This window comes from Glycine soja, chromosome 6 (assembly GCF_004193775.1).
Source record: "Glycine soja cultivar W05 chromosome 6, ASM419377v2, whole genome shotgun sequence".
Lineage (NCBI taxonomy): Eukaryota > Viridiplantae > Streptophyta > Magnoliopsida > Fabales > Fabaceae > Glycine > Glycine soja.
In genome coordinates this window covers 40112252-40127129 of record NC_041007.1, presented here as the reverse complement: position 1 = coordinate 40127129, position 14878 = coordinate 40112252, and the positions used below count along the sequence as shown (strand labels likewise).

The following is a 14878-nucleotide window of genomic DNA, read 5'->3' as shown; positions in this document are numbered from 1 at the left end:
ACATCGGTTTTATGAAAACGATGTTGCTATCAGAAACTTAACATTGATTTTTTGAAAACCGGTTTTTGAAAAACCGATGTTGAGTTTTTTATATGAACATCGGTTTTTTTTGCTAGTAACATCGGTTTTTCAAAAAATCGATGTTAATGTTATCCCTTTATTTATGAAAATGCCATTGCGAAAATTTTAACATCAGTTTTTCTTTTAATCGATGTTAAATTGGCGATATTGAATATATATTTTATAGTAGTGATTAATCAATGATTTTGAGTTTAAATTTATATTAAATATTTGGAAAAAATACATAGTAATCCTATCTAACTCAAAAATAATTCTCATAGAAACAGTCTCTATCAAATATTATGTATGTATTTGTATATCATGTATGTATTCATAATCTTATTCATATTTAGGGTTTTGCATCATGGGAGAAAAGCGTAAATTTTAACATAGGAAAGACGGTAATATTTGCATCTCTCAAGAAAGGGGAGTGATAGTTCTACTTGGATCATTGACATATTGATAATTATTCTAGCTTTTGATAGTAATAATGGTTATATCAATTTAACGAAACAATTAAAAACGCCAAAAATGTATTGTTCAAAAATAACTTTTTTTAAATGTTTTAAAATATATTTTATAAGTAATAATAGCATGATATTGTAAATTTCATATTCAATTTTTTGTTTTTTTGAATCATTTGATAATATATAGAAAGAGTAGTATGAAAAGGAGGGTATTTACAATTTTATTTGATCATCAAGAACCTAGTTTAATTTTAGTGCCATAGACTTTTTTATTTTTTTCCATACCAGAAAATTTTGTTCAAAATCCATTCCTACAAAATTTCTAATACATTTTTCATCTTGGTAAAATTGAAATGTGTTTTTTTTTTTTTTGCCTGGGACAAGTTTCAGATATTCAAACATGTGTATTTTTATATTGGTTTAGACAAATGTCATATTTTACATCAGTTATGGTTAAAGAATGTAAAAATATCACAGTACATGAGTTATATATATAATCAATGTAAAAATTCAACATCTTAGGTTTAGATGTCCAAACATTGCCTAAACCAAAAATCAACAATTTCAATGTTATGTGGACGAAAAACATTTTTAGCCAAACAAAAATAACACCTCTGTAAGACTGATTTATTTTTTTCACTTGTGCCCCCAATGACCTTTGTATATATAAAAGAAAAAAAAACCTGAAACTTAAGTATTTAGAATAATTTTCCCCATCCAAATAATCTTTTGAATTAATTGAATATCGATTGTCACCACCAAACGGCAGAGATGGGATTGGTCTTGCTGTTATAGACTACAGAAGGATAAAGCCAGATGCACACATTTACTAAATACATCTATTTGAGTCGCATGGAATTACAGACAATATTATGTGGGAAAATATGTATTATTCCAAGATCAACATGCACGTGCGAAAAGATATAGATCTCTATTAACTGAACAATTATCTGTTTAACCAATACACCAAGAGAAAACTGTTGTCATAGACACAAACATAACAGCCAGAAAAAAAATTTCCCTTAGCATTGAAGATATTAAAACTTACTTTTTAATATCTTCAGACTGAGATTTAGATCACATCAATAGAATATACATGAGCCATTACTGTTTTTCACCCCACAAAAAAGAAAGTGAAAAGATATACAAAAGCAAACTATTGACTAATCAATATAACTGTGCGATCTTACGAGTCTACAACTATGCACAACCTATCATACTTCCACATGTAACAAAATTGGTAGATATACAATTTCTTTCCCTTCACCAATGAGTAAATTGGTAACACTTTTAATAAGTGCTCCAGCGAGATATAGAAACAACAGCTCGAAAAGGACAACAGTTCATGACAACAATCATTTTGCCAATTTTTCTGATTCTTCGGCATTACTATTCTCAGCAAATGAGTTTAAAAACTGAATACCATTATGCTTTTGAGCTGAACTTCCCCCACCATGATCGCCGACTTTTTTCCGTTTCTGATTTATAAAGCCTTGTTTTAGTCTCGCGTAATCTAACCTTGTATTGATTCTTCCATCCCTCAAATTTCTGTTTAAGTTTCCGAAGTTCTTCAAAGGAATTCATATTGGCAGACTGCTCCGGTTTAACCTCATTCAAAGCTTTTACTTCATCATCAAAGTTCTGTCTTTGCTGCTCGAATTCCTTCATCAGATTGCCAACTGTGGTCAAAGTACCATTGACCTGTCTCCCAGCATCAGAGACAGATAGACTACCAGAAAGCATTGGTGTGCTCCCACCAGGTGTTTGAGATCCCATGGAAGTAGCATCTTCAGAATCATAACCACGAGGCAACACAAAATCACGTCTTACAGGCTGAACTGTAGCATTCTCAGGAGCAAGGCTCTTTCTAGCAGCAACAAGACTCATCTGCATTGAAAAAGAAATCAGAGTCTTTTATAGAATTCTAAGTTGGATATGAAACCCTTGTGCATATGACTTGTAAAAAGGACATAAAAATTGTGGCAGATTAGAAAACCAACAGACTCGTTAACTTATCAGGAACACTTTTTTCTTAATAGCAATGACAAATTCAAGGCTGTATTTGCTTTGCAAGACAGAATTAATTGACAGAAGACGAAAATGAAGCATGCGAGTTTGGTTGCGATGATTTTGGAGAGAGTAAAGTTACAAATTGGGTGGCCCATAGCATAAAATTTCTCTTTCCAGTTGCAGTAAAATTGATTTTTTATGTCAAAAGAACAATTCTTTGGGGAAAAAATTGATTTTTAGACAAAAGAAATGGATTTATTGGTTGGGGGAAGGTGGGGGGGGGGGGGGGGGGGGTGGAGAAATTGATTTCTAGGAATAAAAAAACAATTTTCTTTGGTTATCAGGCTATATTTAGGCAAAAATAATCAATTTTTTGAGACAAAAAATTGGCTTTTTGTGTATCTGTTTAATTTTCCCATCCCTATCTCATCTATACTAAACAACTTTTCAGTATTATTTCTACTCTTTTCTCACCTATTCCTCTTAAACCAGACAACACAACATATCATTTTATTTCTACTCTATTTCTCCTTTTTCAAATTATCTCTCTTATATTTCCATCTACTCTATTTCTCTCCCTCAACAAAACATGGCCCAAAGCTAAACCCCACTTGATATCAAAATTCTTTCAGAAAACTGATACAAGTGATTGAAGTTCGGTTTGTTTTTTTCTGATAAAAAGTTATTTGGCTATTCAATTGAGGGAATGTTAGGATCCAATTGATATGGGAGTTGAGTCCCATATCAGAAGTATGGGATTCTAGCATGGGATTTGAAAGGCTTAGGTCTCTTCAATTACAATGACTATTTTTTGGGGTGTGATTCTCTCCCAAGGTTATTATCAAAATAGGATGAAACTGTTCATGTAGACTACACGAGAATAAACTAATATACTGGTCAAAATTTTTTATCAGACCAATGAACTACATCCATGATCCATTACAATAACATGCATATGTCAAAAATTGAATATTTGTCTGAAGTCTGAACTGAAAACTTACTTGCAAAGATGCCATCTGTTTTTGCCAAGCCTCCTCCATTGATTTCATTTTTGTCTCATATTCTATCCTCTTCCTCTCAGATTGTCTTAGCTGTTCCCTCAATTCAGTATTTTCTTCTTCCTTTTGCTCCACAATTGCATCAGCCTTGTCAACCCGCCTTTGGAGTCCTGCTAAAGCTGAAAGCAGATTCTGAACCGGCTCTTTGGACAAGTCCTGCTAAATCAAGAATGAGGGTGGGGTTTGTTATGTTTTGAAACACACCATGAAAATAGTTTTTGGTAGCATTCAGCTAAAAGGTTTAAATGATAGTTAGAACAATTACCAACAACAAAGACATAATATTTTTATATCTGGCTGTTTACCAGTGAAAGCTGGAAACAACGAACTTTGTTTTTTAATCTTCCTTAAGGGGAAAATTTATAAATTTATTATAGACAATTGAATCATAACTTTCTCTAGTTTGCTCAAAGGAACTTATATTTTTAGAACATATTTGTGTGCCAAAATATATATATATATATATATATATATATATATATATATAAACTAAATTAATCCACCCTATTCAGAATCCTATGATTTGCATCTCTTTTCCTCTGTCATTTGTTTGATAAATCCAAGATAACTAAACTGTGTGACTTGGGACATATTATCTCCAATTTTTACCTCAGCCAATGCTAGTGTGTATGATATTGAACAAGCATTCTGTATACTCCATTTTATTTCTACTTAAATGGAAACCAAGTGATTCCTAAGCTTCCCCCATAACTCTAGTTTACCATCAATCAAATCTCTCAACTCTACCATTAGAAATATATCATGTGCAAAAAGCATGCACTGGGTCGCAAGCTCCTAGGTATGATGAATAAGAACATTCAAAACCAAAATAAAAGGAATAAGGCACAGGGTTAACCATTGGTATAAACCTATAGTTATAGGGAAATCCTCCATGGCCACACCATGTGTGTGTGCATGTTGGTTTAACCTCATCATACATATCATTGGCGACATATGGCCTGAATGTAAGCAACTCGAACTCCCCTATTCTCCCATGCCTTCCACAAGACTCCCTATCATAAATCTTTTCTAAGTCAATGGCAAACATGTTTAGATCTTTTAATTTCCTCCAATGTCTTTGCACCCAATCCCTCGAAAGGTATATCAACTCCATGGTTGACATCTCAGGCATAATTTCAAATTGGTTATTTGAAAAGTGTCCCTCGAAAAGTGACTCTCGTGTCTCCCATAATATCAAAGAATTTATGTGCTAAGCAAACATTGCTAATATACATTCTTGCTAATTTTAATCAGTGCATACCAATCACAGGAATCTTAAACAGGTATAACTTGTTTTTATACATTAAAAAAACATTGGTAATCCCAATTTCCCTCACCCATAGACACTTGCCTAAGAAATAGTAGTGGTTGGTGGGTTAAAATGAACTGAATATGATTGGGACTTGGGTATTATGGGGTGTCTAAGTCCTACATCATGCGGTATGGAATGCTCAGTGGAGTATTAAAGTACTTGATTTCAAACTTACAGAAAATTGCATGAATTTAGATTTCGAACTCTAAATCATCACAAGTTTTCGTCTGAGAGAATTAATAAGAACGGGAAAAATTACATTTTAACGTAATACAACTGAAAAATAACCACATAGATGGAGATATCTAAACTAAGACATGGAGAAAACAAGACTAATGTAAGTTCACAGCAAAATACCTTTACTTCTGGTGTTATCTTCATAAAGGACTTTCGCCTAGGTTTAGCATTTTCAGGATATCTCTTAGACCTATTTACATGACTAGCATCCCTTCTTACCAGCCAACCTCGAATTACTGCAAGAAAAGGAAACAGATGATAAGAAAATCAACATCATCTCCAATAACTTTTGACAGAAAGCAGAATCATTCTAACCAGATTGTAATAGTATGATTGCATGGATCTCCTCCAGTTTTCTAGAATAAATTGTTATTGAAGACTTCACCATAACACCATATCTCCTTCTTGTATTTTCTCCACGAATAACTGCAATGCAACAAAAATAGCAATTTAAAAACAAAGTAGAACTAAGGTTATAAATAAGCACCTGAGAGGCTGTGAAAATTTTATGATTTGAGTCATTGATTTAGGCATCTAAAGTTCTTAATTCAAAGAGCATCAATTAGGTTTTTGAATAATATTTTGGAAGTACCAGCCAAATTGCACTGAGATTTCATTTATCATTATATTTTTATGAAAACATTTACTTCACAAATCTTCATTAAAATGAAGAAAAATGTGCATAATGCCTACAATAATTGATACTTCAGCTCCAAATGAAAATTATATAGTTACTGGCTGTACATGATTGTAATGTTGTCATTCCATTCTTAAGTTCACAGAAATAACCACGAGCTTGATGACCACGGAAGCATTTTTGAATCTCAAGTATTCCCTGAAAAACCTGTTTTCTCTTATTCTCCAGTGCATCAATCTACAAAACACAAGAATAACTAAGTCAGAGAGACCACAATGTAAACTCAACCAAAACATAATATAATTTAAAATTCTGCTACGCAAAAGATTCATGGTTCAAAAACAAGATACTAACTTATGTACCAGAAAATAATAATTTAGCAAAAACAAATGGTTGATAAACTTTGAGTGGCATACAGCTCTTCAAAGTGCAATTGAACATGAAATATGATTCCAATGCCAAACTAAGGAGAGGTAGTTATAAATCCAACCAACAAGAAGCAGTGGAAGAAAACAAAAAGTATAAAGTATGACTTCTACCCCTGCACAGAAAACTTGGACTTTAGACATATACCTGCCCTGCTCGAAGATACAATTTGGTGTAGCCAACATGGTACATTTCATAAGGGATATAAAATTTTTGCAAAACAGCAACCGAGATGCTCAATGGATCTTGCGATACGTTGGCCTCAGAAAGCAGAAACCCATACCTAGATACATTAAGGAACAGAAATCAGCCCATCACTCAAGATAATCTAAAAACCATGGGAAGTTTCTCAATTACCTTCTGGAAAACTCTTGATGGCCCATTCGAATAGGATATCCAGCCCTTGAAAGTCTAACAACTTCTAGAACTTCACAACACCTGAGCTGTTGTAGGACAAGGCCTTCATCAAAAATTCCAGGAAGATCCTTACTATTTGGCTTTATGCAGCGAATAAAGTGAGGTGTGGTGCTCTCCAACTGCTGCATCAACTTGAACAATTGAACCTAAAAGTATGAAACTAGTTAGATTTATTTCCCTCAATATACGCATTTCAATTATTTCTTTGTATACTTTCCGTACTATGTTTATTCAATAATGTAATTTTCAGAATATAGTTCATTTCCATCATCATGTTCAAATCTCCCATAACAAGTCATAATCATTTCTTTTGAAATCTTAATGAAGCTCGGGAATCTCAAGAAATGCTACAAAATCACCTTGAACTTTGTTGCAACACTCTGCTTTTGAGACTGGTTAAACATTTTGGAAAGCAATTGCAGCAGTTCACAGTTACAGGATGACAGGAATTGAATGGAATCAGAAGACAACGTGTCTCTATTTTTTTCCAGAAAGTCATTTGTATCATACAGAACCTGATAGAGATCCAGATGTTAGTAATGTGCATCAAACAAAATTGGTTTCCATGATACATAGTCTACCCAAAGGTGGCTCAGACAGAAAATTAGAAAGGATTTACTCACAAATACTTAACAATACAAGGTCCAGATTTAAAACATTTGTCAGACGAATAATTGTATGCATAGCATATGAATGACATTTGTATCAAACTGTTTCTAGTAAGTAAAGTAACGGACCAAATATTTAGACATGTTACTATATTGCAGGAAAAGAAAGAAATCAAACTTCTTATAAGGTAGGAAGTAGGAATTAGGAAGAAAGCAAAACACAATGTTTAGAAACAACTAAATGATCATATTCAGAGACTGAGGTCAGAGATCTTTTGCAAATCGCATGCTGGATAAGATTACACTCCAGATTATACAAGAGCTTAAAACTGTGGTTTCTACAATCCATACATTGTACTCTAGTCTTTTACATGCTATCTTGAGGAAAAGAAAGCAAAATTTAAACAAGTAAATTGAAGTACTAATTCAGATATAAAATTAAAAAGAAATAGATTTCGTTAGAATAAACTTCCAAAACTCCCTAAATGATGAGCCAGAACTAACCTCCCCTGCATAATGACGAACACGGAAAGCTCTGCCTCTTTCTCCTTTGAAGCAAGGATTAGCACCCAGGTGGTGCCTAAGTTTGTTGGCAAATGTTAAATCAGAAGCCTTGGCTAAATTTGACTCCTCATCCAATAAAGAGAATAGACCGTGAGGTTTCTGCACATTTTGCAACAGAGAACATATTGACTACACCAATAATAGAGAATGCTGTGAGCACAGCCACAATGGGACCTGAACAAAGTGTCCGGAAGTAGACACAAATAAAACTACAACCATAACAATGGCCAATTTCCCAAGAAAGTGGAGTAACTCAAAAACATTAAGAAAACCAAATCAAATAAGTACCTTCTCAAAAAGATCCAAGCACCCTTCATTATCCTCAAAATCTACCTTAGTCCAATCAACACCATCCAATTCATAGTCCTGATAAAATTAAAATTGCAAAATTTTTGTTATGAATATCAACCTAGTGAAGAATACACACTTAGCATATGATGATAATCTTATGCATGAGAAAAAATAGTACCTTTTCTCAATGCATTCTTTTTCAACTCTGAGAACAATAGTATGAAACAACTTTAACTCTTTGAAATGTGCCCTTTGATTAAACTATAATTTTTACAAAGCATACCACTATTTAAGAACCATGAATGTATTTCAACTACAGAGCCAACATGTTTAACTATTATACCAATTACACTGTTCAAAATATGTTCTTATTTGCATTAGTATTTGACAATAATTTACGGAAGTCTTGGCCAAATCTGTTCTTTTCAAAAGAATATAGAAGTATTAAAAATTTAAATGTAAAGAAAGAAATTTCAAGGAATTCACAGTAATATCATATTCTTAAAAGACATGATGTGCAGCAACAAAATTCATTATATTACACTAATAAGGCTCAATAATATTTCTGAAACTTTGGTGTTAACCGTGCTGAATGGCATCATGTGATCCATGTAGCTGACATCACCTAGTGGGATAAGGCTTTATTGTATTTGTATATTACACTATTTCATTCAAATTAAAGGCAATTGGCATCAAAATACCCAGCAATATTAACATTTAACATGGTTACTGACCTCCTGCTCAAGTTTAAATAGATGCCGATTAAAATGTTGTTGAATCCTCTCATTGGCATAATTTATATAAAACTGTTCAAAGCTGTTTTTCTGAAAAAGTGATACAAGAAACTATTAGTACGTATGAAACATTCTTTGAAGCATAAATAAACACATTAATACAAATTCCACACCTGGAAAGTCTGAAACCCATAAATATCAAGGATACTTATGGATTTCCCAGTATGTGGTTTACCCACTTCAAGTGACTTGTTAACTTGTTCTACAAGCCAGTCAAACAAGCTTGCATAGATGAATTTTGCAATTGCATCTCTTCTTTCAGTTGCCTGAACAAATAATGTGAGAAAGATAAACATACATGAAAGTACATCAAGTGAGAATGTAAGAGGAGCTAATCTTGATTCTTGAGTCGTGACCAATGACCATACAACCAAAATGGAAGGTTTAAGATTAGATTTAACATTAAAAAAAAAAATCAACCATCAATATATGGATGTATGGTCAAGATTAACCCCTTTCACTTCTCACACTCTCACTTAATACCATTCCCCACCCACACATATATATTGAAAATAGAGCATTTTGAGTCATAGAGAATAGAACGATGAAATGTTCAAATAATAAACACACCTGCCTCAATGCCAAATTTTTGGCAATAGTATCCTCGTCAAATTGAGTTTTAAGGGTACATAATGCTGTCATTAATTCCTGGGAACTGCAACCCATCAGCTGGGCAGTACTGGTTACAGCTGAAAAAAAGAATTAGATAAATTCAATTTACTCATAAGTTGTAAGTGAAATTTCATATATACCATCTAGAGAGTTACTATTTCAGTCAGTCAAATTGAACTGCTAGAAATTCCTTTATGACACAATAATATATATATATATATATATATATATATATATATATATATATATATATATATATATATATATATATATATATTATTTCTGTACTGTATACCGCATTGCAAAGAAGCCAGGTGAGTCTCAGTTTGCTTTGAGAACTCAATGACACTAAATTAACATACACAAACAGCCTAAGGAGGAAATAGTCCATCAAAAGGCATGCTACTGCTATATACTCTGAATCTTACCTTCATCATCAACAACCTCAATGTGATTTTCACTGTCTACTTGGAATGATATATTTCCCAGCCATAGTATTGCAGCGAGCATCTTAAAGATCATCTCTTGATCTTCTTTACAAATTTGAACAGTATCCAGCGCTTTCTAGGAAATTGCAGACGCCACAGGGGGGAAATGACATGAGATCTTGGGAGGTCAAAAACAAAGTTAAAGAGTTTATTGTAAACCAAACTAACTGTCAAGTGATATACCATCAGCTGATGAAAGTTGTTAGCATCATTGACACCATCAATTAACGTGCAGTCACTCTGAACTAGATATTTATATTCACTGACTGCTCTAAGATTCAGTCTCTCTGAGGAAAAGAGAATAATTTTACATGAGTCAAAATATTTGCAAATTCAATTATGTTCAATCAAGAAAACACACTGCAAAGATAATGTAACTTTAAAGGCAGAAATTGATGCCAATTACTGTGTATTAAAACTAAATGTCTGTATAAAATTAGTTTACAGAATTCAGAAAGTGCAGAAGAGATATACTCATAAGATTGCAAGGATCAAACTCTGCATTTACATTTTAAATAGATGGTCCCCAAACAAAGATAAAAACTTAGATTTCTGACTTAATTTTATAGTTGCTTTTTTATAGAATAATCCTGTTGTATCTAAACAGGATAAAATCCAATGATGGGGATTGTTCTTATGATATAAGCATGCCAACTGTCACTATGGTAACATAAGGGTAAGTAAAACTCAAAAAAAAAAAAAAAAAAGATACCACAAGCAGAGAACTTTTGGGATAAAAATTACTTCAATTCTTTCAGAAGGAACAGAAGAGCGGGCTTCTTCACTATGATTTTCTCATTTCATTTCTTTCTTCTTTTAACATGTCATTTCATTTCAACACATTGCAAAGAACACATACATAGAAAAACAAATATGTCATACAAGAAATGATTATGTGATGTAAAAGTATACATGTATACAAACAAATTGATAGATTGCTTAGAAAATATACCTTTAAGACCAGATGAAGATCCAGTACAAAGTTGATAAAATATGTGATATGATCTCTCACCATTGGCCAGTTGAACAACTCTAGACTGCTCACAACAGACATGATTATTTCAGAAGTGACAAAAATCAAACATAACAATTCCACTCTTAGCTCGAATAAAGAATCACAAATTACCTTTTCTAACATTACTGTTCCAGTTAGCATATGGGTTGGCATATGACAAACACAAAGCCATGAAAATAAGCCAACTCAGTAAATGCAACAGAAATGGAGATCATAAAGAAAAACATTTGTTGTATAACATATATAGTCTGAAAAAGCTTACAGGTTTGAATTTTAGCCCCACATATTTTACCCATGGAGCTGAAATGAACTTCAATCAACTTTCCCTGCACCAAATTAAAATGTATATCAATTAAACTGTTCACCCTTTAAACATGGTCCAAAAAGGTGCTGCCTAGCCTTCAATAATCAATAATAAAACAATAGCAAGAACAAGTTTCATTATACTGGGGGAAAAGCATAAACTCACAAATCTGCTAGAGTTGTTATTCCTAGATGTTTTTGCATTCCCAAAAGCTTCTAGTATACGATTTATCTGAAGAAATTCATTTTCTATCGCACAACTTCCACCACCACCAAGAGCAGCTAAGTACTGCAATGCAATTTTAGCTGTTTCTGTTTTCCCAGATCCACTCTCGCCACTGCGAACAAATTTCTAACAATGATTATTAACAAGCACACCAGTGAATGTATCTTATTACTACTATGAAAATCCAATGATATTGGTTTAGGAACATATATTAAGTGTCATGCACAAAATGTAGCCCATAAATGCAGTAAGGAGCTGACCTTATGATAATGGACTGATTTACTTCATCTGTAAGATACAAAAAGAAAAAGAAAACCTTTATAAATGTCTCATTCAAGTAGAATGCAAAGATTGCAAAGAAGGGAAGAGAAAGGGAGAATTTCATTCACCTCTTATCACCTTGTTATAAGCCGTATCTGCCACAGCATAAACATGAGGACTATCAATAATTCTCTGCCTATAAGCTGAGACAGAATCATTTCCATATGTTTGAAGATCTTTGAAAGGATTGAGTGCAATTAAAATTGGCCCTGCTTTACTCTACACACACAGAAAACACAAGCAGCACATGAGAGCATATAGATGATCATCCAAGTAAAAGGAAAGAATAATTCACAACCCACTTGCAACACCTTCCTATTAATCCTCTGACTTACTATATAAGGAAAGTAATGAGAATGTATTTTATGTTTTCAAGACATTAAATGCATTTACTTTTCATTTAATAATTAATACTTCCTTTATATATTAGGATTATTATGAAGATATTGTAAGAGGATATAGCAGTACTCAAAAGAAAAAGCCAGAGCAGGCATACATACATAAATCATTCCTTGAGAATATCTTAACTTCAGATTGTGAAGAACCGATGGCTCGTTCAAATAACAAAGTTTATTAAGATCATCCGCACCCTCCAAAACATCAGGATTAGCTGGCAGAATCTCTGATCTGACCACTTTCATAACCTGGAGAACACGTTAATCGAACAAACAGCCTGTCACCTTGCATACTCAAAATCACACATTATCTCTCAATTCTCAAAGATACAAAAAGAGTAGAAACTTACATTTCCATCTGAGAGTGAAATGGATGCTTCCTCTCCTGAAGTTGACTGTATCGTTCCTAGTTCCCACTGACCTCTTGGTTGCCTAGACCAAACACGAAGCTTCTGGAGACACAACCAAAACCCGAAAGCAAATTCAACAGAAAAGCAAATGACATACCATTAACAATGCTCAGTCTATACCAATCACTAAAAGACAAAAACAAATACAAAGCTCATTTCATGACTTTTAAGTACACAAATAGCCACAAACAAAAAATTTATCTTCCAGGGTAAATTTTAAAAGGAAATTCAATACATGTCAATCAAAAAACCTTTTAAAACAACCAACCAATAGAAAGGCTCCGGAGAACGAGAAGCAATTAATCAAAAACCAAAAGAGAGAGGAAAAAAAAAAGCACAGAACTAAGATTAAAAAAAAAAACAATTGGTTTAAATTATTTTAGAGAAACATCACTTTTTTTAATCAAATTCTTCAAGTCTTTTAAAAAGTAAAAACTAAACAATTGCAGTACTTCTCTAGAAATAATGTTTAGCCTTCAATGCAACATCATTTAGAGAAATAATCACTCATTTTGATAAACTTGTCCAGCTCTTTCAAAAAATAAACAGTTACTTATCTAGAAACAACTGTTTCTGGACATGCATTTAGCTTTTAATAATAATGCAACACCACACCTCAAAACTTTAAAAACCAGAAATCAATCAATATTTTTCCCAATTTAATTATCAGTTACCTTTTTGATGAAATAAGAAACGCTATCATCACCCTCCAATTCCCAAATCATCCCAGATGAATCACTGGAAGAAAGTTCCACGTAAGGAGACTCCACATCCTTATTCACCCTCTTGCTCCCAAAACCATTTCTTCTCCTTTTCTGCCCCAAATCATTCTCCCCGTTAGTCCCAGCTCCATGCTCTGGCGCGACGGCGAGCTCGCTGCCGCTAACCTTGAAGTTGTTCGGCAGCGACCGCCGCGCCGGAGGAAGCCGTGCCCGCGAGGCCGGCCTCGCGGGCAACGCCGGCGGCGAGTCCTTTTTCCTCTCCTCCTCCTCATCTCTCCGACGAAGGGAATCGAGCATCTCCTCTAGCGAGCTTCTCGCCAAGGAACATGGCGAAGCCGATAACACCATAATTGGTCACGCCCCCACCAATGAAAACCGCCGAAATTTCTCAACTTTGATCCAAAATTAGCGACCCAATTGAAAATTCACCACCCCCACTTCGAGTTTCGCCACTGCATTGCCCAAAGCCGCGAAATTGAAGACACCCTTTTGAGATTTCAGGCCACAAACACTGCCTTTATTGGTTAACCCGCCTTAAACTTATGCAACAGATTAAAAAAAAGGTTGTATAAAACGATGAGAACTTCAAGGGTGGGTGAAAATTTGATTCAATTTGAACCTCGTTGGATGAATCAATCAACAATGGCACTTGACAAATCGAAGAGCTGAAACATGGGTTTCTATAACTGGAACGTTAGTTGCGAGGTTTGAATAGTGACAAGAAGAAGAAGAATAAGAGGTTAAGGTATTGTGTTGTGTTTGTGAGAGAAATAAAGCTTTTAAGACAGATAGAAAAAGGGAGAGACAAGAGATAACGAAAACCAGGAACAATTTGTGAAAATTGCTGTTGTCGATGTCGTTGTTGTACTGTTATTTTCCTCTTTTTTCTGTTGAGTGATTTTTAAAACGAAAATTCAAAAAAGAAAGAAAGAAAATGGTTTCATATTGGTTTTTTTGTGTGATGCTGTTCTTCTAAAAAAATGAAATAAAATATAAATAAAATAAGATAAATTTGAAATTGAAATTGTGTTTTTTTGTCGTGGTAGTAGGTGATGATGCTGTTCTGTTGTGTGTCCAGAAATTCAAATCTTTCAGGTGAGAGGTGTCAATTCAGTACTGAAACGTTCAGAAAACTGTTCGGATCTGCTAGCGGAACGGATATTATTTTAGCCACGAATAAAAAAATGCATCAAAAATGGTTCTTTCATTGATTAATTTATTTAATGAAAATGAAATTTGTGAATATTTTAAAGGGAAAATAGAGTGGATGTGTTGGAGTGAGTGTGGAGTAAATAAAGCTGACAGATGTGTTGGGTAAATGAAATGAGCTGGAAGTGGGTCAAATTACAAAACTAGGTCTACCTCTTTCTTAGTGATTACAGTACTTCTAAAATAATCTTGACCCTAATCCTGATATTAAAATTTCTTTCTATTTGTGATTAACTTTTAAAAAAAAAAACACACAAATCATGTGAGTGATAAATACTAGCTATCATGTTCACTCG

At 33.6% G+C, this 14878-nt stretch overlaps 1 protein-coding gene across 2 annotated transcripts; it reads right to left on the bottom strand.

Moving 5' to 3' along the window:
* Nucleotides 1–1439: 1439 nt before the first annotated feature.
* Nucleotides 1440–14240, bottom strand: LOC114416937 (myosin-2-like). Of its 2 annotated transcripts, none has more exons than XM_028381978.1 (24): nucleotides 13326–14240; nucleotides 12592–12693; nucleotides 12347–12490; nucleotides 11915–12065; nucleotides 11786–11813; nucleotides 11466–11637; nucleotides 11259–11322; nucleotides 11108–11121; nucleotides 10934–11018; nucleotides 10165–10268; nucleotides 9922–10057; nucleotides 9452–9570; nucleotides 8995–9147; nucleotides 8822–8911; nucleotides 8085–8162; nucleotides 7737–7895; nucleotides 6984–7139; nucleotides 6565–6770; nucleotides 6355–6490; nucleotides 5889–6018; nucleotides 5460–5570; nucleotides 5265–5380; nucleotides 3539–3754; nucleotides 1440–2414 (listed from the first exon to the last, which is right to left on the bottom strand). In XM_028381978.1, exons 1-24 carry the CDS (start codon nucleotides 13719–13721, stop codon nucleotides 1953–1955), a joined length of 3528 nt encoding a protein of 1175 aa, XP_028237779.1. In that variant the 5' UTR covers nucleotides 13722–14240; the 3' UTR covers nucleotides 1440–1952. The 2 variants fall into 2 exon arrangements, with proteins under 2 accessions (XP_028237779.1, XP_028237780.1); XM_028381979.1 differs by having other exon boundaries at nucleotides 1953–2414; nucleotides 3539–3751; nucleotides 13326–14239.
* Between the last annotated feature and the right edge of the window lie 638 nt (nucleotides 14241–14878).